General features: G+C 43.1%; 2 protein-coding genes across 5 annotated transcripts in view; both read right to left on the reverse strand.

Annotated features, from left to right (window-relative positions):
* CYB5R3 (cytochrome b5 reductase 3) overlaps positions 1–25,266 on the reverse strand; it is a 191,657-nt gene that overhangs the window by 130,768 nt on the left and 35,623 nt on the right. The gene's annotated exons all lie outside the window — the stretch shown is intronic.
* POLDIP3 (DNA polymerase delta interacting protein 3) overlaps positions 8,550–25,266 on the reverse strand; it is a 31,709-nt gene continuing 14,992 nt past the window's right edge. For both annotated transcript variants that reach the window (XM_081309222.1, XM_081309221.1), the window contains 6 exons: positions 25,014–25,109; positions 22,130–22,309; positions 21,524–21,601; positions 17,977–18,106; positions 10,450–10,516; positions 8,550–9,492 (listed from right to left, as the gene is read on the reverse strand). In XM_081309222.1, the coding sequence (XP_081165348.1) occupies positions 9,315–9,492; positions 10,450–10,516; positions 17,977–18,106; positions 21,524–21,601; positions 22,130–22,309; positions 25,014–25,109 (729 nt within the window). In that variant the 3' untranslated portion in view covers positions 8,550–9,314. The remainder of the gene's footprint in view (positions 9,493–10,449; positions 10,517–17,976; positions 18,107–21,523; positions 21,602–22,129; positions 22,310–25,013; positions 25,110–25,266) is intronic.

Consider the following 25,266-nt stretch of genomic DNA (forward strand, 5'->3'; position numbering starts at 1 on the left):
CTGGGATGTGGCTCAGTGGAAAAGAGCTGCTAGGTTCAATGCCTGGTACATTTTATTTGGTACCAGGGATTGAACTCAGGGGCACTCAACCATTGAGCCGCATCTTCAGGCCTATTTTGCATTTTATTTAGAGACAGGGTCTCACAGAGTTACTCGGTGTCTCCCTTTTGCTGAGGCTAGCTTTGAGCATGCGATCCTCCTGCCTTAGCCTCCCAAGCCACTGGGATTGCAGTTGTGCACCACTGCGCCTATCTTAGATTCATTTTTGTATCTAGAGACAGTTTTTATATTCATGTGCACATATCTATGAAAATAGTTATTTGCTTTATGAAGAATTTCTAGGTGTTTTCTAAGATGAGGGTTTTCCACATTACCCAGTTCTCCTTATTGCAGGAAGCAAAAGTCCTATATTTTAGCTTTAAATGGCTGCTGTGGCAGGCATTTTCCTGGGACAACCTCCACTGTTCCTCCCACTCATGGGGGTGCATGCTACCTTCCAGTCTAGAGGTGAACCCTGCAATCTTTCTTGAACCTGGCTGTCCATGATTTGCTTTGTGTTCAGAATGTAACAGAAGTGAAATACAGCAGTTTCAAGCCCAGGATTAACAGGTTTATAGCTTCTGCTCTCTTGAGATCCAGTGATGTCAAGTAGGTTGACCTAAACTTCTGAGTGACAAGAAAGGGAGGCTGCCAGCTAAGTGACAGTTACATGAGATAGGTGATATGTGAAGTTTCAGCCCCAGCTGAACTGGTGGAACACACCTACACCGGTGACCCCCAGCTCTGATCCCAGGAGAAGTCTTAGAGGGCTTAAAAGAGATGGCTAAGCCCAAATTGCCCAAATTACAGTCTGTTGAAAAACTAACTTATTCTTGATTAAACCACTAAGTATTTTTTATTTGCTGAAAAAATGGACAATTTATCTTTCAATTACTACTTGGTCACATCACAATCTTTGGGGATACTAAGCTAGAAACCATGTAAAAATCATACACATCTGCTTGCTGAATTGGAAAATTAAATGAATTTCACCTGTGAATGAGATATTTGAATAAAAGAAGATTATAAAGCAAACCACTAAGTATTTTTAAAATAACTTTTAAACATATAATTCACATGCAATAAAATCTGCCCTCTTAGTATATACAATTTAGTGAGTCTTAGTATACAAGGTTATGTATTTATTATTTGTGGATATAATTGTCCCATGGCTGAGTGGTAGAGTCCTTGCCTGGCATGCTCTGGGTTTGGTTCTCAGCACCACAAACAAGCCAACAAAAACAGTTGTCCCTGTACCATTTGTTGAAAAGACTATTCTTTCCCCAACTGAATTGTCTTGACAGATTTGCTGAAAAATGAGCAGAGATGAGGCTTTATTTCTGGAGTTTCCATTCTGTTCCACTGATCTATATTTTTAGCCTTATGCCAGTGCCACATGGTCTTGATTTCTGTAGTTTAGTAATCATTGTAGTAAATTTTGAACTCAGTGTCATTCCAGTGTCTTCTTTTTCAAGTTTGTTTTGACTACAGTATCTCTTTAATTTCTTCTGATGTTGAGTAGTTTTCAGAATGTAAATTTTGCACTTATTTTGTTAAATTTATTCATAAAGTGAGTGTGTTAGCGCACGCCTATAATCCCAGCAGCTCAGTAGGCTGAGGCAGGAAGATCATAAATTCAAAGCCAGACTCATCAATTTAGGACCTAAGCAACTTAGTGAAACTCTTGTCTCAAAAAAAAAAAAAAAAAAAAAAAGAGCTGGATGCCAGGTGTGGTGATGCACACATGTATCCCAGCAGCTTGAGAGGCTGAGGCAGGATCGTGAGTTCAAAGCCAGCCTCAACAAGAGCGAGAAACTAAGCAACTCAGTGAGACTCTGTCTCTAAATAAAATACAAAATACAGTTGGGGATGTGGCTCAGTGGTTAAGTGACCTGGGGTTCAATCGCTGGTACCAAAAAAAAAAAAATTCTTTTTTATATTTTTTGATCTATAAGTATTTTATTGATTTTGATGCTAAGAATTGTTTTCTTGTTTTTTGCAGCATTCAGGATTAAACCCAGGGGCATTCTACTCAAGGGCTACCTCCCCAGCACACCTGCCTTTTTTTTTAAAGAAATTCTTTTATTTTAAATATTTTTAGTTGTATATGGACATAATACCTTTATTTTATTTATTTTTATGTGGTGCTGAGGATCGAACCCATGGCCTTGCATATGCTAGGGCAAGCACTTCACCATGGAGCTACAACCTCAGCCCTCCTTTTTTTTTTCTTTTTTTTTGATACCAGGGATTGAACCCAGGGGTGTTCAGCCACTGAGCCACATCCCCAGCACCCCCCACTTTTAAAAAATATTTTTATTAGTTATTGATGGACATTTATTTATTTACTTATATATGGTGCTGAGAATCGAACCCAGTGCCTCACACATGCTAGACAAGTGCTCTACCACTGAGCCACAACCTCAGCCCCCAACCCTTTATATATATATATATATATATATATATATATATATATATATATACACACACATATATATATACACACACACATATATATATATATATATATATATATATATATTTTTTTTTTTTTTTTTTTTAGATAGGTCTTGCTAAGTTGCCCAGGCTGGCCTCCACTTTGTGATGGTCTTGCCTCAACCTCCCAAGCTGCTGGGATTATAGTCATGCGGCATTGCAAGGAATTGTTTTCTGATTTTGATTCTTTCCCCAACTGAATTGTCTTGGCAGATTTGCTGAAAATTGAGCAGAGGGCTGGGGTTGTAGCTCAGGGGTATAGCGCTTGCCTTGTACACGTGAGGTCCTGGGTTCAATCCTTAGCACCACTAAAAAAATGAATATATTAAAAAAAGATATTTAAAAAAATGAGCAGAGATGAGGCTTTATTTCTGGAGTTTCCATTCTGTTCCACTGATCTATATTTTTAGCCTTATGTCAGTGTCACATGGTCTTGATTACTGTAGTTTAATAATCATTATAGTAAATTTTGAAATCAGGAAGTTTCATTCCAGTGCTCTTCTAATTCACCTTTTTTTATTTATATGTGGGGCCTAGTGCCTCACATGTGCAAGGCAAGCGCTCTTATCAGTGAGCTGCAACCCAGCCCCTTATTTTCATGTTGTAAATTGTTCATTGCAAGTATATATTGATCTTGCAATTTTATTAGTTCTAATGTTTTAGTGAATTCCTTAGGATTTTCTATATGCAAGACCATGTCATCTGCAAATAGTTTTCTTCTTTCTTTACAATTTGATGTTTTTTTTTGTTCTTGTTTTGTTTTGTGCCTAATTTCCTGGCTAGTACTTCCAGTGTAATGTTGAATAGGAGTTGTAAGAGCAGGCACTCTTGGATTAGCTCTGATTTAAGGAGAGAACCACCCAGGCATTGACTCCATTGTGATCAAAGAATACTCTGTGCTGTTTCCATTATTTTTGCAAGTTATTTGTTTTTTACAGTGTTGGGGATTGAATCCAGGGCATACACAAGCTCAGCAAGCACTTTGCCACTGAGCCACATACACTCCCAGCCCTGGTTCTTTTGTTTTGTTTTGCTTTTCTTGCGTTTGAGATGGGGTCTTGCTGTGTGGCCCAAGTTCCAACTTGCCATCCTGCCTCAGCCTCCCAAGTATCTGGGATCATAGGCTCATGCTACTGTACTCAATTTATTTAATTTTTTTTTTTTTTTGTAGTTGTAGATGGACAGAATGCCTTTATTTTATGTTTATTTTTATGTGGTGCTGAGGATCAAACCCAGTGCCTCACAAGTGCTAGGCAAGCGCTCTGCTACTGAGCTACAACCCCAGCCTCACAACTTATTATTTTTTATGGCCAGGATATAGTCTGTGTAGGTGTATGTACCATGAGGACTTGTAAAGAATACTGTTGTGCTGATGGTGTTCTATGCTGGTTTGACATTGGTGGATGGTATTAAGATTACATATCTGCAGATGGTTCTACCAGTATGTTAAGAGTGTTAGGTGTTTTTTTAAAATTTTTTTGCAGTTGTAGATGAACAGCATGACTTTATTTTGCTTGGTTATTTTTAAGGATCAAACCTAGTGCCTCACACATGCTAGGCAAACGCTCTGCTACTGAGCTACAGCCCCAGCCCTCCCACTGTCTCTTTTAATGGGCAAATTAAACCACTTACATTTAATGTACTTAGTGATATTTTAGGACTTAAGTCTCTCATTTTATTTTTTTGTTTTCTGCCACTCCATGGGTTTCTTGAACATTTTTGAGAATTCCGTTTTTATTTACTTAATAGTATTTTTTTTAAGAGAGAGAGAGAGAGAGAGAGAGAGAGAGAGAGAGAGAGAGAGAGAGAGAGAAATTTTTTTTAATATTTATTTTTTAGTTTTTGACGGACACAACATCTTTGTATGTGGTGCTGAGGATCGAACCCGGGCCGCACGCATGCCAGGCGAGCGCGCTACCGCTTGAGCCACATCCCCAGCACTACTTAATAGTATTTTGAGCATATTTCTTATCTTTTTTAGTGATTGCTTTAAGAGCTACATCATACATAAGTTATCACAGTATACTGTTATTAACTTAAAATCATAGTTCATACATACGTAGTTTGTGTGAATTTAGAAACCCTCTCTACATCCTTTTCTCACCCACTTATAAAATTTCCTCTACACACATCATATTTTTTCTTCAACCATCATCTGTAATTTAGAAAACTCAAGATTGCCTAGTGTGCACAAGGCGCTGGGTTCAAGTCCTAGCACCACACACACAAAAAAACCCCTCAAGAATTTGTATTTTTTCAGTTTTATTCTTTCCCTTATTCTTCCTTCCCAGTGTTGCAAGTTTTCCTCCTTTAGTTTTTCCTTTGTTTAGAGAAGCTTTTTTTTTTGGTACTCGGGATTGAACCCAGGGGCACTGAACCGCTGAGCGACACCCAGCCTGTTTTTAAAATATTATATTTACAAACAGGGTCTCACTGAGTTGCTTAGGGCCTAACTGGCTTCGAACTTGCAATCCTCCTGCCTCAGCCTCGCCTTTTTGTTTAGAGAAAATTTAATAAAAGAGCCATTCTCTTAGGTTAGAATTTGTGATAATGAATTCTACTAGTTTCTCTTCACCTGAAAATGTCTAAAATTTCCCCCTTGATTCCTGAAGAATATTTTTGCTGGATATAGAATTTTTGATTGGCAGCCCCTCTTTCACTACTTAAAAAATGTGCCACTTTCTTATAGACTTAGGAGAAATCTGTTGTTAAAATTGTTTTTTCCACATAGGAAGATTTTTTTTGCGTTTTGAGATGCTTTTGTATTTACAAATACAAAAATACATTGCTTGACTGCAATGTATCTTGGTGCAGACTTCTTAGTTTTTCTTTTTTTTTTGGCTGGGCTTCACTGAGCTTCTTGAATCTGTAGATTTGTGTCTTTTGTTATCTCTGGGGAGTTTACAGCCTGGGACACTAGTGGCACAGAAATTTTAGATTTTTTGTTGTAGTATGATAGGTCCCTGAGGTTCTTTCTTTCTTTTTTTGGTTCTAGAGATTGGACACAAGGGCACTTAACCACTGAGCCATATCCCCAGCCCTTTATTTTTTTGAGACAGGGTCTTGTGAAGTTGCTTTGGCTCTCACCTAGTAGCTGAGGCTGAACCTTGAACTTGCAGCCTTCCTGCCTCAGCCTCTGGGATCACAGGCATTTGTCAGCACAACTGGCCTGAGGTTCATTTAAGAAACAAAAAAATTATTTTCTCTCTTGTTCAAATTGGGGAGCTTCTATTTTATCTTGAAGTTCACCGATTCTTTCCTATCTCATATATTTTTTTTTAATCTTTAAATGGTTCTCTATTTCTTTACTGACTTTGTTCTCAAATACGATTCAAGTGTATTCATAGTGGCTTCCTGAAGCAATTGGATAGTTGCTTTAAAATCCTTTAGGTGATTTCTAATGTCTTGTCCCCGTGGTATTGATGTCCACTGATCATCTTCTGATTCAAGGTGGGATTTCCCTGGTTCTGGTATGAGTGATTTTCAATTGAAACATGGAAATTTTAGATACTACTGACTCTGGGTCTTATTTTCTTATTTACAACTTCTGTTACAGCATACCTCCTCTGACATCACTCTTTCAGGTTGGAAAAGCATCACTGTTACTGCCAGGTATGGGAAATTCAGGTTCCTCTCTTGGTATCTGCCAGCGCCCAAGATGGGAGGGTCTCCTTGCTACTGCTAGGTGGGGGCCAGCTCATCATCCCTCTATTCTCTGTGGCTGACTCCTGGAGAAACCTCATTTCTCCACCCCATATGGACTCCAGTGACCACCACCAATCTCAGGCTCCCCACTTAGCCTTCTGTGACAGCACCCCAGCAGGGGTCTCAGGATGCACCCAACGCAGTCTGGTAAAGAACCTCTATGACCCAACCTGACCTTTGCTGGGAGAGCAGCAGCTGCGATTCCTTCTATGCCCATGGCTGGAGTTTTCAGACTTGGCCAGATGGGACACTTTTCTCAGGCCTTATTATTTTTTGTGGGATGGGGGAGGTCCTGTACCTGTTGGCATTTCCAGGTTAGCAGAAAGAAAACCCAGGAACTCAGTGCTAGTCTTTCCTTGTGTCCTGAAGTCCCAGCCTATGTGCCTCCTCTTCATCTTTCTCTCTCAAGTTTCATGTGCACAAGAAATGAAAAATGAGCCACCTTATTGTTTGTTTTATATAATATCCAAGGTTGCATTTAGTGGGGAGGATAATTACTTCTGATCCATTGTAAAAAAAATTTTTTTAAAAATATTTTTTAGTTGTCAATGGACTTTTATTTTATTTATATGCAGTGCTGAGAACTGAACCCAGTGCCTCACACATGCTAGGCAAGCACTCTGCCACAGAGCCACAACCCCAGCCCTTCTTACCCACTTTTAATTGCATAATAAAACCACAAATAATTTCTTCTTTTCTAATGCCACAGTTTATGTAAGAGATAAATTATACCCACGAGTGTAACTTGTTCAATCCAAGGCAAACGCCCTTTGTCTGGCTGCCTTGTTCCCTAACAGTTCTGCTGGAGCAGCTGCTGCTCACAGCCAGGGCTTCATAGATGTCATTACACACATTCTCAGCTGTGGATAATGAGATTCAGTGAGTACTGTGAGTAATGCCCAAGAAAGAGATCAGTAAAGCAGAGAGGTCTAAGGGCCACTTAGCACAATCTTCTAAGAAATTACAACTTAAAGGTAGGAATAACAAACATTTATTCAGAAATGGATAAGTAATACAGAATCACCTCCATCCCTCAATGCCTCTTCCTCGCCTTCTCAACAAGAGACACTTGATGAACAATGTAAGGGAGCGGGAGGTAGAGGACACAAGGGTTGGCCCGCCACCTTCTCTTCCTTGTTCCCAAGATGACATCCTGTAGAACAGGGGAGGTAAACAGGTCCCTTCCTGTTCTCAACGTACCATATGGCCAAAGACTGCGGCTGGACTCAGTGAAATCTGTGAACACCAGAGCATGCCTGGCTTGGGAATGGGAGGTAAAGCCACCGTAGGAAGGCAGGGTGTTGACCATCCCTACTCTCAGCACAGTCCAAGCTGTTCCCAGTATCTGAGAAGTCAGGTCCTAGTGCCTTCTGGGTGTAGACACCAGTGTAGAAGGAATGTCTTCCAGCTGCTATAAGAGACATAAGTTTGTACCCATTTGAAGGGGGTAAGAGAAGAAAAGCAGCATTCTTCAAAAACACAGGAAAGTGGAGCACCACCTTTCCCGGAATCTCTGGCTTGGGCAACCTCAGCGCTGGAGGACTGAATCTGGATCCAACCTTTGGATCCTTCTTGCTTGAAGGACCTAACTGTGGAAAGGTGCGTTTCTAGGTGCTATTCACTGGGCGTCTAAGAGGCTCCTGGTATCTCAGGCCCCTTTGCCTCCCGGGCTTCTCCTTTTCTTAGCATGTGCTCCTGATTTTGTACAGCACCCAGAATTCTAGCCCTCAACCCACTCCAGCTCTGCCAGCGTGGATTCCCTTCACAGTCCCAACAAACCAAAGAGCCTGCTCCAGGACAGCCGCTCTGGCATTCACACAGTGCTTCTATAATGTATGGGAGCATGCTGGAAAACAGCTGCCAGCTTGCCTGGCAGGACCGCTTTCTCTCCTAACTTCTCTTCCCCACTGCCAAGGCAGGAAAATACCCCTCTGGTCATGGCCGGGAACATCCCCACGGCAGTGGGGACAATGCCCCTTGTGGCAGCTGGATATATGCATCTGGCCTCCATGATGTTGTCCTATAGACAAGTTAGGACAGAAAGGAAGAGCCACGAGCAAGCCAACATCTCCCATTCAAATATCCCCCCAACCCTCAGTACTACAGTACAGGAAGCAGAGCCTTTGAAAGGCCCACTAGCTAACAGCTGGCACTTGCACCAAAACAAGGATGGGACAAACACCAAGCCAGGTGAGAAATGGGAGGGCTGACAATGCAAGCCCCGGGCTGGGGATGTGGGTCAAGCGGTAGCGCGCTCGCCTGGCATGCGTGCGGCCCGGGTTCAAACCTCAGCACCACATACAAACAATGCAAGCCCCTCCCAGAAGTGACGCCCAGAAGGCTCTGAACTGGGGTGGGGCATCTGGCCCCCCTCACAGAAAAAGGGAACATGGATTCTGGAAATTTAGGTTGCTTGAGACAGTGCAGGCCCTCAAAACCGAGAGCTGGGTGGCACTGTTCCTAGCAGAGCAACAGCCTCAGCCTGCCCTTGACACAGAGCCCTCTGTGGACAAGCAGTCAGGCCTAAAGACAAAGAGGCCCGGGACCCGATTCCCCTAGAACATCTCCACTGGTCTGTGGGTAAGCAGCACTGCTCTCAAGCTGACCTGGCTTCCATTGGCAAAGGACGAGTTCCCATTCCCTACTTTATTTGAAAAGTTTGAAAAACAGAAAGGAAAGGCAATCCCTCAGCCCCTGGAAAAAGCAGTGTCTTTCAAACAGCCCTGTCCTGTATCCCAAGGGGCCTTAAGAAAGCCCACCGGGGAAACTTAGTGCACCATTCCAGGTAAGGAACCAGCGTGGGGCCGAGGGTGGAGGGAGGTACACTCAGATACACAGGCCTACCATGGTGATGAGGTGGAGGGCAGAGGAACACACTACAGGAAATGTTAACATACAGAAGAGCACAGGGGAGACACAACACAGAAAGGTGGGTCCCGTCCAGTGAGGAAGCTCCACCCCTGGCGACCCTTCCCACGCTCAGGGGGCTTCAGTCCGACGGCCCATTGGTCACAAGTGTTGCCTTGGGAAAACAGAGCCACCCTCCTCTGCCCCACTTCTGGCTGCCTTCCTGCTCAAAGTTTGATTTTGAATTCTGTGGGCTGTGTGGTCACAGAGGCCCCTGATGACTTGAAGAGCGCCTTCAGGATGGTGTCAGGGTCCACCTCGGCAGGAGGGTTGGAAGAGGAGGTGGAATTCACCCTTCGTGGCAGCTCGCTCTCCTTTTTCACTGAGGGACTGTCACTCAGCCGCCTATAAAGAACAGAGCAGATTGAAAATCCTGGAAGGTTTTCTAAGAAAACCTGCTTCCCCGGTGAACTAGGCACTGTGGGCGGGGCTCTCCTCAACCCTTTGTATCACTTCTTCTTGCAGCAAACCCATCACGGCTCTTATTTGCTGCCCAGAAAACTGAGATGCAGCTGCTGTGTTAAGTTTTAAACTTAGGAAACACTGCTCCTCCCTCATGGATGGTAACAATAAAGTCTTAAGTACACACAATTCATTAACTATCCATTCCAAACTGAGCAGGTCACCAAACCCTAAAAAACATATTTGGGGGCTGGGAATGTGGCTCAAGCGGTAGCGCGCTCGCCTGGCATGCGTGCGGCCTGGGTTCGATCCTCAGCACCACATACCAACAAAGATGTTGTGTCCGCCGAGAACTAAAAAATAAATATTAAAAATTCTCTCTCACTCTCTCCTCTCTCTCACTCTCTTTAAAAAAAAAAAAATTTGGAACATACTACATTTCTGGAACCAGTTTTAGAGACTTGTCAAAAACACACCATTCATTACCCAGGTTCAAATCCCAGTATTTCTAAATCTCAGTCTGCTTCAGGACTGCCCTGCACCAACTATCCACCCACCTTGGCAAGTCTAATCTCCTCCCTGGGTATCTGCTTCCTTTTTGTGTGTGTGTGTGTGTGCAAGAGGCAGGCCTCTGTTTTCCTCACAGCTGTCTCTAATTTCTAAGGCAGCGGCAGAGGTCATAATGCCAGTCCCTCTAGGGTCATGGTGAGACAAATGATGGGAAATGAGGAGACAACCACTTCATCCCACTTTCAGCACTTGACTAACCATTAGCATCAGAAGGAGAACGAAGGAAAGCTGTGACATGGCAACTGCCCCTCAGAATAAAAGAGGCGGCCCTGCAGGGTGAACAAGCAGAGAAGCCCTGTCCACCCCCACCTCCCTGCCTTTGGGACTCACAGCAGGATGGGCTGGTCTGAGGTGATCACGTTCCCATTCATGTGAAGGTTGCACTTCATCGGCTGCCCTGAAAAAAACAGAGAAAAAGCTCTGCCATGAGACCTCAGCTCCTCACACCAGAAGGACAAGGCCAGAAGCGTAAGGCTGTCACCTCCACATCAGGTAAAGCCTCACCATGGGCAGCTCTGGCTCCACACTGGGAGTGGCCAGGTCTCAGACAAGCCTTTGCTATAGTCTGTGGACATGTTCTGTCCCCAAAGGTTCCTGTGCTGGAAGCATGATCCCCAGTGGAGCTATGTTGAGAAGCAGTGGCACCTTTAAGAGGTGGAGCCTCAGGGAGCTAGCTGGCCATCAGGGGCAGACCCAGGAATGACTAGATTATCACAGTTCCCAAGGGACCCCATTCTCTTCACCATGATGAAACAGGAAAAACCTGAACAAACCTTCTAGCTTCATTTTCTTTTTTTTTCCCTGCCTCAGCCTCCCCGTAGCAGGGACACCAGGCATGCGCTACTGGGCCTGACCTGCTTCACTTGCTTTTAGCATTTGCTTTCCTAGCCAGTTTTAGAGGTCGCAGAGCTAAGTGATATAACCCCACCATCAGCTTGGCTATAGATGACACTTCTGATGTCTGTCCACAGTGGTGATGGCTGCCTAAGTTGTTCAATGAAAACACCAATCCTCTGCTTGGGCTCCACAAGTGCCTGAATAGTGACAATATAGGTCCAAAAGGCAACCCTCAGATCCTAGTAATGTCACCATTTTCTGAATATATACCTTAAGAAGAACCATGTTTGATTATGCACACACAGACCACGATGGCTCTTCCTTCCCAGGACACAAACCTTTGGGGGACAGAACATGTCCACACCTTTTCCCACGCCTGTTTTCCTATTCTGAGGATACCCTAAACACTATCCTCAGAGAGGTGCTAGGAGCCTTGCCCTCCAGTCTCCACACCTGGCTCACTAGTGAATAAATCATTTTTCTTTTTCACAATTCATCATTTCACTGAGGTACATACTGTGCAATGGGCAAAATATGCCTGGTTCAGTAACAATGAAGTACCAGAGCCAAACCAACGCCAGCAGAATGCCCCTGAGCCTCCAGAACTGTGACCTAAACAAACCTCTTTATAAATTACCCAGCCTCAAGTATTTTGCTATATAACAGAAAATTGACTAATACACACAGACACTAAGAAAATGCCAAGGTGCAAGGAAAACTTGGCAATGAGAACACCAAGCAAACTGACAAGCCTTGCTTCATACAGGAAGAGGTGAGCATGGAAATGAGAAATTCTTCAGGGAGAAGCCATCCAATCTTATCTGTGAAGCACGTAATAAGGAAAAATGTTTATGCTATGTAATTAAATGAAAACAGGACTCAAAAGTATATGTTCAGACTCTCCCATCCACAAAGGATTAAGTGCTATGAAGCTGTGCTCCCACTGCCTATAAGATGTGACGTGTCACAGAAATGGCCCAAAAGAAAGGAAGAATGAACTATATAGGAATAACATTTCACTAATTAGAACTAAGTCAGCATTAATCTGAAAGGTTCAGATAACTCACAATGTACACTGTAAATCCCTGAACAACTAGGAAGAAAATGATTCAAAACACACACTAAAAAGCTCATTAAAGGAATTTAAAAAACTGAACATATAAAAACCCACATACAAATAAAACCCCTGAATAACTATAAAAATGACTGAAAATACATGCTGAAAAACTCATTTAAGAAATTAAAAGAGGGGCTGGGGATGTGGCTCAAGTGGTAGCGCGTTCGACTGGCATGCGTGCGGCCCGGGTTAGAACCTCAGCACCACATACCAACAAAGATGTTGTGTCCGCCGAGAACTAAGAAATAAATATTAAAAATTGTGTCTCTCTCTCTCTCTTCTCTCTCACTCTCTCTTTAAAAAAAAAGAAAAAGAAATTAAAAGAAATGTCTCTAAAATGCATATTAAAAATAAAATGTATTCGATATATATAAAAAATATATATGTGAGGTAGTGCACGCCTATAATTTTAGCTACTCAGGAGGCTGAGGCAGGAGGATCCTAAGTTTGAGGCCAGGCTCAGCCATTTTAACAATACCTTGTCTTAAAAATAAAAAAATAAAAAGGGCTAGAGATTTTGCCCAGTTATCGCGAGCCATCCATGGGCCGTGTGTGTGAGCTACGCGCATTGGAGCTATATGAGGGGACAGGTATGGCAACGCATGCTGACTGGGCTATGCAACACAAGTGCGCCTCTCCTCTCACTCTGCCTGTGATCCCACACGGCACCTGAGATAGGTTTGACTTGTCAAGATGTCAATCAATCTGCTGACCACAAGACATCACGAAGCAAGACTCTCCAACCTTATCCCCTGCTTTATTTAGTGAAGAACATTCCATCAAAACTCCTTTGTGTGTCCCCCCTATAAAAATAAAGAGATTCCAGGTGCATGCTCTCTTGTCTTCCAGCATGGAAGAGGACTGAGGTCGCAGAGCAGTCCCGCCCTCAATCTGAGAAACTCATGTTCATGTGTTGCATGATTTCTTCACCATTTTCTTGGTTAAATGTTGCAGTCTGCTCCTTTGAATCCAGCTCATCTCATCAGTACAGACTGCTGGAGAGACCCAGTGGTGGAACACCCCTGAGTTCAAACCCAGTATTGGGGGGAGGGGTTGGGAAGCTGGGTGCAATGGCATATACCTTATAATCCCTGTGGCTTGGGAAGCTAAAGAAGGAGGATCCTGAGTTCTAAGCCAGCCTCAGCAAAAGTGAGCCACTAAGCAACTCAGTGAGACCCTGTCTCCAAATGAAATACAAAAACAGGGCTGGGTATTGCTCAGTGGTCAAATGCCCCTGAGTTCAATCCCCAATACCCCTCCAAAAAAAGAAATAAAAAGAAAAATTCATGTAACATAAAAGAAAGTCACAGAATTTAAAAATAATAAAATAAAATGGTAGATAGAAACCCAATTATCAATAACATCAAGTGTGGCTGGAGTAAAATTATCTGATTAGATTATAAACATGCCAAACTATGGGTGAAGCTCATTTTTTTTTTAAGAGAGAGTGAGAGAGGAGAGAGAGAGAGAGAATTTTTAATATTTATTTTGTAGTTCTCGGAGGACACAACATCTTTGTTGGTATGTGGTGCTGAGGATCGAACCCGGGCTGCACGCATGCCAGGCGAGCGCGCTACCGCTTGAGCCACATCCCCAGCCCCCGGGTGAAGCTTAATTTGTACTTAATTTTACTGCACTCTGTAGATATCTTTTTTTTTTTTAAAACAAATTGTAAGTTCACAGCAGCTCTGCTTTGAGGTTTGTTTTTAAGGCTGGTGGGTACCAGGGATTGAATCCACAGGCACTGAATCATTGGGTCACATTTCTAGCCCTTTTTATTTTTTGAGACAGGTTCTCACACTAAGTTGCTTAAAGGCTGCGCTAAGTTACTGGCTTTGGGCTTATGATCCTCCTGCTTCAAGCTGCCAGGTTACTGGGATTATGGGTGTGTGCTACTGGACCAGGTATTTTGAGCTATTTTATCATTGACACTTTTCCAATAGTATGTGCTCACATTTTGGTAATTCTTGCAATATTTCAAGCCTTTTCATCATTGTTATATTTGTTTTGATGATCTGTGCTCAGTAATCTTTTATGTCATTATTGTAATTGTTTTGGGATGCCATGAGCTGCACTCATTTAAGACAGTGAACTTAATAAAATTGATGGGTTCTGAATACTCCACCAACCAGCTGTTCCCCTATCTCTCTCCCTTTCCTCTGTCCTCCCTAATCTCTTTAAAAAAAATACTGAAATAAAGTCAATCTATAATCCTATAATGACTTCTAAGTGTTCAAGTAAAAGAAGTCACATGTCTTTAACTTTAAATCAAAAGTTAAAAATGGCCGGGCTTTGGGCTGGGGATATAGCTCAGTTGGTAGAGTGCTTGCATTGCATGCACAAGGCCCTGGATTCAACCTCCAGCACCACACACACACACACACACACACACACACACACACACACAAAGGCCAGGCGTGGTGGTGCACGCCTGTAATCCCAGCTGCTCAGGAAGCTGAGAAAGGAGGACCTCAAGTTCAAAGCCAGCCTCAACAACTGTGAGGTGCTAAACAACTCAGCGAGACCCTGTCTCTAAATAAAATAGAAATTAGGGCTGGGGATGTGGTTCAGTGGTCAAGTACCCGAGTTCAATCCCTGGTACCAAAAAAAAAAAAAAAAAAAAAAAAAAAAAAGTTCAAAATAATTAAAATATAGGCTTCTTGCACCAAACAGTTATCCAAGCTGTGAATGAAAAGTCCTTGAAGGAAATTAAAAGTACTACTCCAGTGAACACACAAAGACAAAGAAAGCAAAACTGCCTTACTGCTGATATGGAGCCAGCTTCAAGTGGTCTGAACAGAGATTTAAAAAGCCAAAGCGTTCTTTGAAGCTACAGTTTAACCCAGAGCAAGGCCCTAATTCTCTTCAATCCTATAAGGACTGAGAAACATGAGAAAAAGAAAAGCAGCATGTAGCTAGCAGAGGTTGACTGTGAGATTTAGGCAGAGAAGCCATCTCTGCAACATAACAAGGTAAAGCAGCAGGTGCTGATGGAGAAGCTGTGGCAAGTTATCCAGAATAAAGTCACAATCTTTGATAAAGGTGGCTCTGAGGAGATTTACAATGTAGCTGAAATAGCATATGATTGGAATATGATACCCACAACTTCCATAAACAGAAGGACGTCAATGCCTGGCTTCAGAGCTTCAAAGGACAGGCGGACTCTCCTGTTACGGGTTAATGCAGCTGGTGAAGGTAATGCCAATGTTCATCTACCATTCTGAAAATCCTGTGACCCCAAGAAGAATCCTTAATCTACTCTACCCGTGCTCCTTGAGTGCATGGGACAGCAGAGCCTGGATGGCAGCCCACCTGATTCCAACATGGTTTATGGCATGTTTTAAGCTCACCATTGTAATCTACTGCTCAGGTAAAAAAAGATTCCCTAGATTCCCTTCAGAATACTACTGCTCATTAACAAAGTGCTTGATTACCCAAGAGCTCTGCTGAAGAGGTATAATAAGATTAATTCATGCCTCCTAATATAATATTTATTCTGCAGCTCATGGATCAAGAAGTAATTTTTATTTAAAATCTTATTTGTTAAGCAGCTCAGTGAGGTGCTGTCTCTAAATAAAATACAAAATATGGCTGAGGATGTGGCTCAGTGGTCAAGTACCCCTGAGTTCAATCCCCAGTAACCCCCCCCCCAAAGGAAAGAAAGAATACATTTTATTAGGGTATTATTGCCTTAGAATAGTGATTGCTCTGGTGGATCTGGGCAGAGTGAACTAAAAATCTGGAAAGGATTCACTATTCTGGATGCCATTAAGAACATTCACTGCTGGGTGCGGTGACGCATGCCTGTAATGCCAACAGCTTGGGAAGCTGAGGCAGGAGGATCATGAGTTCAAAGCCAGCCTCAGTAATAGTGAAGTACTAAGCAACTCAGCAAGACCCTGTGTCCAAATTAAAAAAAAAAAAAAAAAAAAGGGTTGGGAATGTGGCTCAGTGGTTGAATACCCTGGGTTCAATGTTCAATAACAAAAACAAAAAGTTATGAGCTGGGCTGGGGTTGTGGTTCAGTTGTAGAGTGCTCACCTAGCATGTGCGAGGTCCTGGGTTCGACCCTCAGCACCACATAAAAATAAAATAAAGATATTGTGTCCATCTACAACTAAAAAAATAAAAAATAAATTTTAAAAAAGTTATGAGCGATAAAGAGGACACTGGTTAACTGATGAGGAAGAAAAGAACTGTAATGTAAATGCAACTAACAGCATAAAGATAGAAGTGAGGAGAAATGCATATAAACAATAAGCTGAAAATTTCAATACTTCACTTTCAGGAATGGACAGAACAAACCAAGCAGACCAACAATGCAAGGGAAGATCTAACCAACATCATAGGCCAACTGGACACAATAGTCATCTCTATAAAACACTCCACCCAACAACAGGGAAACACATATTCTCTTTACTCATGGAATAGAAAAAAATTCAGAAAATTCATGCAGATATGGAAATTAAATAAAACTTATAAATTGTAGCAAAAATAATGCTTAGAGGAATATATAGCTTTAAATGCTTATATTTAGAAGGAGGCGTGGGAAAAACCCTACAGATTGCAAGAAATTACTAGTGAATCATTTACATGTAAAGGGACTTATATCAAGAATATATAAAGAACTCTTGCAATTCAATAATAAAAGTGAACCCAACTGAGCCAGGTGTGGTGGTGCATCCCTGTAATCCCAGCAAATTAGGCAGGAGGATTGAGGCAGGAGGATCACAAGTTAAAAGCCAGCCTCAGGGGCTGGGGATGTGGCTCAAGCGGTAGCGCGCTCGCCTTGCATGCGTGCGGCCCGAGTTCGATCCTCAGCACCACATACCAACAAAGATGTTGTGTCCGCCGAGAACTAAAAATAAATATTAAAAATTCTCTCTCTCTCTCTCACTCTCTCTCCTCTCTCACTCTTAAAAAAAAAAAAAAGCCAGCCTCAGCAATTTAGCAAGGCCTTAGGCAAGTTAGCAAAATCCTGTCTCAAAAATGGCTAGCATTGTGGCTCACTGGTTAAGCACCTCTGGGTTTAATCTCAAGTACCAACAAAACAAAACAAAACAAAACAAACACCACACAAACCCCAACTAGGCCAGGTGCAGTAGTGCATGCCTAAAATTCCAATAACTCATTTGGCTGAAGCAAACTAATGAGACCCTGTCTCCAAATAAAAAAGAAAAAGGGCAGGGGATGTAGTTCAGTGGTAAAATGCCCCTAGGTTCAATCCCCAGTCCCTCCCCACCCCCACCTCACCCCCCCAAAAACACAATTAAAGAGTGAACACAAATTCTGAAGAGACATTTCTCCAAAGATGCATAAATGGAGAATAAGCACATGAAAAGATGCTAACATAATTAGCCACCAGAAATATGCACATAAAAATCTCACTGGCTATGTTTTTAGTAGTCTCTGCTTCCCTACTTCTAGCACAGGGCCCTGGCCAAAGTAGGTCCTCAATTCATACAGAAAAAACAATCTTGTGGAAAAGGACCAGGTCAGAGCTCCTCTCTACAGGCCATGCTGAGATGAGGAAAACAAGCAGTTACTCATTAGGACCTCACCCACGTGACAACATATGGACACTACTCCAAGCCTTTGAGGAACCTGTATCCTAGCAGTAAGTAGTCCCACACTGGGAAAGGAAGGCTGTGGCTCTCGGCTTTTCTGGTAAGGCCCCTTACAAGAGCCATCTATAGAGAAATGGTGTCACTTTCTTGCAGGGCTTCAGTCTGAACTCAAACCCACCAAGAACCCACATCCCTGCCTGTCCTGGCGCATGCAGGCTCCATTTCACCTGTCCCAAAATATCTTCTACCCATCTCAGAGGAAGGCTAATCCCAGAAGGCCTGACAACAAGAGAGGGAGGACTAGAAGGCAAGGTGACCATTTTCTCCCCAACTTACCGTCCAGACACCGGTTGTTGTACTTCTTATAAGCAGTGATGGCGTCATCCTTCTTCACAAAGACCACCTCTGCTACCCCAGGATGCACCAGGCGAGCCCGCTTGAGGGCTCCACACACACAGAAAAGCTCCTGCAAAGAAGAAAAGGGGTTGGGGAAGAATTTGTGACTGCCTGCCATGCACGTGCACTGAGGGCTCTGGGGTGACTGTGTTACAGCTGAATATGCCCAAGACTTCAGGAGGGCTCTATTTTAGGTGGTATTCTTTTTTTTTTTTTTTTTTTTTAAGAATTTTTTTTGAGAGAGAGTGGGAGAGGAGAGAGAGAGAGAGAATTTTTTTTCAATATTTATTTTCTAGTTCTCGGTGGACACAACATCTTTGTTGGTATGTGGTGCTGAGGATCGAACCCGGGCCGCACGCATGCCAGGCGAGTGCACTACCGCTTGAGCCACATCCCCAGCCCTTAGGTGGTATTCTTGAGACAATCACAAGCCCCCAAGTCAAGAACAGATGAGGGACAAGCTGTAAGGCAGTGAGAAGGGGGTCTAGGTTTTTAAGCCTTGCAGTACCTGTGATGTCTTACCAAGTCACTGCTAAGGTTCCCACTTCCCCAATTGGGATAGCAGCCATAAAATCTGAGAGCTGTCATAAAATTGGACATGCAGGCTCACCAAAGGGACAGTCTCTAATATATTACCCATGAACCTGTTAAACCACCACTTCTATATTCTACCAGCGTGACCACAATTCCTAGGCTGAATGGATTGAGGCATTTCTCAGGACAAGGGACTATGAGTGTTAAAACCAGGAGAAGGATCCCTAGCAAAACTGGGGCAGTTGATTACTCTGAGTCACACAAATAGGATTTGATCCCTGGGACTCTGCCTTCTACCAGCTGTGGGACTGCCTGCAAGTTTCTTTTTTTTTTTTTTTTTTTAAACTTCCCTGAAACTACTACCTCTTCTGAAAACAAGAAAAGGTCTGTCCACCTCCCAAGGTTGCTGGAAAACTCAAAAAAAAAAAAAATTTTTTTTTTGTACTAGGGATTGAATCTAGGAGCACTTAACCACTGAGCCACATCCCCAGACCTTTTTATTTATTTTGAGACAGGGTCTTACTAAATTGCTTAGAGCCTACTAAGTTGCTGGGGCTAGCTTTGAACTTGTGATTCTCCTGCTTCAACCTCCTGAGTTGCTGGGATTATAGGTGTGCACCACTATGCCCAGCTTCAACTGAGTTAGTTTTTAAGATCATGCTTTGTACCTGTGTTCATCATTAACTCTAAATTCCTCATTTTACTGATAAGGAGTCTAAGGCCAGACTAAGATCACCACAGGGAGATGTAGACAGAGGCCAATTAGCATTCAAAGCATTTCTTCATATGTAATTGCCATTTACAGGGTTGTTGCGAGAAAAAGATGGCTTATGAAAAGATCCTTGAAATGATTTGGTTTTTAATGACAAAGGGGAAAATGTTAAATATCAAACCATATTATGGGGCTGGGGTTGCGGCTCAGTGGTGGAGCACTCACCTAGCACATGTGAAGCAGTGGGTTGGATCCTCAGCACCACATATAAGTAAATAAAATAAAGGTATTGTGTCCAGCTACTACAACAACAACAACAACAACAAAACACACTATGGAATTGAATAATAGGTATCCTCCCAATGATATTATTGTTCTTTTAACGTCACCTATTGGGGTAGAAAAGAAGTTGAGGGTAATTATTATTGGCAATTTTCTGAGGCGTAATCTTTACAAATATATATATTTTTTTAAGTTGTAAACGAACAGAATGCCTTTATTTTATTTATTTTTATGTTGTGCTAAGCTGTTAGGCAAGTGCTCTGCCACTGAGCCCCAGCCCCTACAAGTAATTCACTTTTCATTAGCATATTTTCACAGAGCTCTCCTATAATGTGCCAGTGCTCAATAAATGGTGGCTATTTCTCCTTTTTTTAAAAAATATTTTTATTAGTTGTTTATGGACATTTATTTGTTCATTTATTTATTTGTATGTGGTGCTAAGAATTAAACCCAGTGCCTCACACATGTGAGGCAAGCACTCTACCACTGAACCACAACCCCAGGCCTATTTCTCCTTTTTTGTTTTACTTTGAGATGCAGACTAGCTAAGTTGTTCAGGCTGGCCTTGAGCTTACGATCCTTTGTCAGTCTCCCGAGTAGCTGGGACTACAGGCATATGCCACTGTACCCAGATACTTTAATAATTAAGAAAATTAAAAAAAATTAATAATATTTATTGTTCAGTTGTAGTTAAGACACAACACCTTTGTTTTATTTATTTTTATGTGGTACCGAGGATGGAACCCAGGGCCTCACACATGCAAGGTGAGCACTCTACTGCTGAGCCACAACCCCAGCCCAATTCAGAAAACATTTTACTTCTTTGTAACATGTCCAGTACGACCCAGAATAGGCCACATTTCTACTCTTGTGCACACCACTGGCTGCACTGTGCCTGCTAAGGAAGGGGAGTACACTTAGTTCTAAAGCCATTCATGTGTTTCACAGTTCAGCCCCTTAAAAATCATGATGGCCAATGTGAGCTGTTACAGAACCTGAGACTTAGCTACAGGGTGCAGCTGGAGTCTCCATCTGCATTCACTGAAATTTCTAACAGTTCAAAGGATGTCTGGATTTCTAAAATGTTTTTTTTGACTGACTAAACTAAAACAGGCCCCACTAACCTGCCACCTGATCTAGGTTTTGCCCATGTCTGCCATGGGAGGGCAGAATGGACCAAGAAGGCAATCCTGAGGAATCAAACACCAGTCACTACTAATACATCTCACTATATTAATATGACAGAATAATCACATAAAACCCCCAAAGTAGACAAGAAGTTCCAAAGACTCATGGGAAAATACCCACCACTAGGTGTTGCATAGCAATGCTAAAGGATCCCATTTAGGACCCATTATGGCACAGATATCCCATGATTCTGAGATTCAGGCCAGGCCAGCGGCACTGGTTTAGAAGCTTGCAGTACAGTGAACAGCTGGCCTGGCTGCTATACTGAAAGGTCTGCTTCCAGGTGGGCCACTGGTTGGCATCTGGGAACCTGAATTCCAGGAGGACTCTACCACCTTAAATGATCAGGTAGCCCACTGTGCCTAAACTATGTAAACAATATGGTTCATGCTGAACACTTGCTTGCCCCCTGCAGAGTGTGGAGTTCTGGTACATGCTAGGCAGAGAATGATTAAATGACTAGTCCCCAATGAAACCTTTGGGCACTGAGTCTTTATGAGATCCAGGGTTTCATCAGTCATTACAATGTGGAGAAATAAAATACAGTGACTTCACTGGGAAGGCTCTGGAGTGCCGATTTCCCCCAAACTACACCCTGTCTTTCCTTTGGTGACTTTGCTTTGTGTCCTTGGGCTGTGCTAATTTTTAGCTCTAGGCCTGATTATATGCAAAGTCTTGAGAGTTCCAGCCAATCAGCAGACTGAGACTTGTCTTAGGGACCCATATCAGAGTGGTTTGAGATTTAAAATTCTCACATGCCACAATACTTACAACGATGTCCTCCTCTGTGACTCGAGGATGCAGATTATTCACAGTCATCTTGGTGCCTTCCAAGGGGCTGAGAACAGGCTGCCACACAGACAAGAATATTACCAGGAGCTGAAGGGCAGACATGCCCCCACAAGGCCCAGAGGAAACAACCCTGCAGAGTCTACCATAACTGGGCTCCTCAGATCCCGATGTCGATCACATCCCCCCCAACTCCATGCTAAAGGAGCCAATGCTCTTCAGGTCCCTGAACATTTGCTTGAAATGCTACTCATCATTCTAGACCTGGCAGCTCAAATGCCATGTTCTTGGAGTCTCCCCAGATCCCTAAGAGGAACAAAATGCTCCTTCCTCACAGCTTCAGCAGCTTTCTTTTGGGAAACCCTCCACAGTGTCACTACACACAGTGATCTCTCTGCTGGTCTGGTGTCCCCTTTGGCCCATGAGATTTGAGGATAAGGGTTCCTGGTTCTTGGATTGCTCATCTGTAAAATGGGGACAGCAACACCTACTTCACAGGGATGTTGTAAGGACCCACTGGGATCCATACAGCACACTGCCCACCCAGCATAGGCCAACTCTCAAGTAGGGTGGTCACCTTCACCTTACCTCGGCAGGTGGCAGCTCTTTGGGGGGTTCTTCCTTGTTCACCAGTGTCCGGGACATGTTGGCCAAGGCTTTTGTTCGAATAGTGGAGGGTAAAGCAGGAGCAGTGTAGGCATCATTTTGAACCACTTTGGTGAGAGGGAGGGCCTTGGACATGGAGAGCTTGGAACTGCTCAGCCCGGCCTATAGAGAGGCAGAAAGGAATCTGAAAAGCCAGAAACCCAGACTCTTCTGAAAATGCCCTGAAGAGCCAACAACTAGATGAATGCATGAAGCTTTGATGTTGCTCAGCTCCAAATCCATTACAAGTTTGAAGCAAAGAAAGGCTGCCAATAATATCCGCTAGGGAAGGGGCAGAAGGGGAGAAAAGCACATGGCCCAAGCATGTGACTGTAGAAGACAATTCCCACAGTGCTATAAGTTCTGGCAGGAAGCTTCCAAGTCTTGATCTAGAAACTCCCAGGAGCCACAGGCTCACCCATTCTTTACTTCAGACTTTCCAAAACCTCTATAATTTGGGGCTGGTCAGAAGACCAAAAGCTTGAAGTCAAGTTCATTCCTAGATAAGCTTCTATCACAGTGGAATGATCACCAGCTCCAGGCTGGCTGGGAACAGGAACTTACTCTTAAGAAGGTCCAGAAACCCTAGCTTTTTGGTCACTGATCTGAACACACAGAAGCACCAGAGCCATGGCATCCTCAGCAACCAAACTGTCGGGGACTTGCTGGCACAATCAGAACATACAGACCACCAAAAATGATTCCTATTCCAACTGGGGATGTGGTCCCATGGAAACATAAAACTCCCCTGTATTAATGTGTCTGAGAAAAAAGATGCTTGATACAGAAGCAGCAGGTGGTATTGCTGATCTAGGACACCTGGGTCTATAAGGCACAGACTCAGGGATAAAGCAGCAATGCAGCAGCCAGAGGGGTAATCAGAATACAAGGCAGGCCCCATTCATCAGGCCTCTCCAATGGAGTGAAGTATCCTCTCCATGCTGGATTCCAGATCTCTCCAGCTGCTCTGTGTCTCAGTGTAGTGGTTACACATGGGCCCCAGGAACCACACTACTATGGCAACAACTACATCTACTACTTACAAGCTGGGTGATGTTTCTATATCTGTTTCCTTATCCATAAAATGAGAGTAAAAATACACACTTCACAGGGTGGGAGGACAGAGGGCCTTTTGTTTTGTTTTGTTTTTTAACAAGGGATTGAATCCAGGGTCGCTTAGCCACTGAGCCACATCCCCAGCGCCCTCCCATTTCAAAAATTTTTAATTTTTTTAGTCGTAGATGGACACATTACTTTATATATTTTTTATGTAGTGCTGAGGATTGAACCCAGTGACTCACACTTGCTAGGCAAGTGCTCTACCACTGAGCTACAACCCCAGTCCCCCAGCCCTTTTTAAATATTTTATTTAGAGACAGGGTTTCAATAAGTTGCTTAGACCCTCCCTAAATTGCTGAGGCTGGCTTTGAACTTCAATCCTCCTGCTTCAGCCTCCCTGGGATTACAGGTAAGTGCCTCCATGCCTGGCTTAGAGAAGGTCTTAAATGAGTTAATGTAAATACTGTTTTTAAAATTAGGGTAAACCACTAACTGAGCCAGTTGATAAGCTGTTCTGGCATCAGACACAAATGGTCTATTTAATAGAAAGGATTGGTCCCTTTATAAAGAAATAAACTGGGCTGGGGATGTGGCTCAAGCGGTAGCGCGCTCGCCTGGCATGCGTGCGGACCGGGTTCGATCCTCAGCACCACATACCAACAAAGATGTTGTGTCCGCCGAGAACTAGAAAATAATTATTGAAAATTCTCTCTCTCTCTCTCTTAAAAAAAAAATAATAATAAAAAAAAAGAAATAAACTGCCAACATTCAGCTTCACATACCATTCTAAGAGCTTAATTATAACCAGGAGATTGGTCCATACACTCAGGTGGTGACTAAAACTGAATCTTCGAGCCTCAAGGTAATACAAAGGCGATATATGCCCCAAGGAACTGGCTGGGCAGCCCATCAACCTCCCTGCTGTGGCTCAGTGGTACCCACTAAGCTGAGTGCTAGAAACACTTTGATACTGTTTGCTTCTCTGCAGGACGTCTGACCAGCACCACAGCAGGCAAGCCTTTCTTGCACAGAGGCTGTACCTACTGGAGCCCACCAATCAAATGAGGTTTATTCCTTACTGACACCAACCCAGGGAATCCAGAATCTAAGATCAAGGTCAGGGAGTACCAAGGAAAGAAAAGGGATTCCCTCCTGTGGGATTGATACTATGATTCGAATGTCCTCTCCAAAACTGATGTTGAATTTTCATAACAACAGCATTAATAGGTGGGACCTTAAGAATTGTTTTGGGTACCAGGAAACCATTCTCATGATTAGATTAAGGCCAACCTCATAGGAGTGGATTTTGCTATCTCAGGGACGATGCTCCTTATTAAAGAATAAGTGCGGCCTGATCTCTGTCTAGGGCATGCTTGCTTATTCTCCGATGACTCAGCAAGAAGGCCCTTGCCCTGTACAGCCCCTCAGTTTTAGACTTCCTGGCCTCCATAACTATGAGCAGAGTAAATATCCATTATTTAAAATTCACCCAGTCTGTAGTATTCTGCTACAGTAGCAGGTAACAGACTTTCCCTTGAGTGTCTCAAACATAGTGCCTGGGACTGCAGCTCTGCACTCCACCTGCGGTGAGACCTTGAGCAAATCCCTAGACACAGCCTGTATCCAATTTTTTAAAAAGCAAATGGCTGGACCAATTCCAGCTCTGAGAATCTTACAACCCAAATCATTGAAAGATCCTGTTATCCTCAATCTCTGCTGTCCACCAGATCAGACACATACAGTGACAGAAAAAGAAACAATGCCATACCATGTGGTGGTGAAAGCTGCTGGAGGGTGAAAACTTCATCTGCTTAGTAGGAACGGGTGCTATGACATCATCATCTTCATCCAGGTCATATAAATTCTGAGAATAAAGAAATATAAGCTAATGTAACATGCAGGTCCATAAAAGACATCCAGCCCCAGCATTAAATGAAAGATCAAGGGAAAAGGTGGGCATGGCGGTAGTGGTGCCTGGAGAGACTGGCCTTGGAGTCTGGGGTTCAAGTCCTGACAGGGTG

The sequence above is a fragment of the Spermophilus citellus genome (assembly GCF_964194105.1).
Source record: "Spermophilus citellus genome assembly, chromosome: 10".
NCBI classification, from domain to species: Eukaryota; Metazoa; Chordata; class Mammalia; order Rodentia; family Sciuridae; genus Spermophilus; species Spermophilus citellus.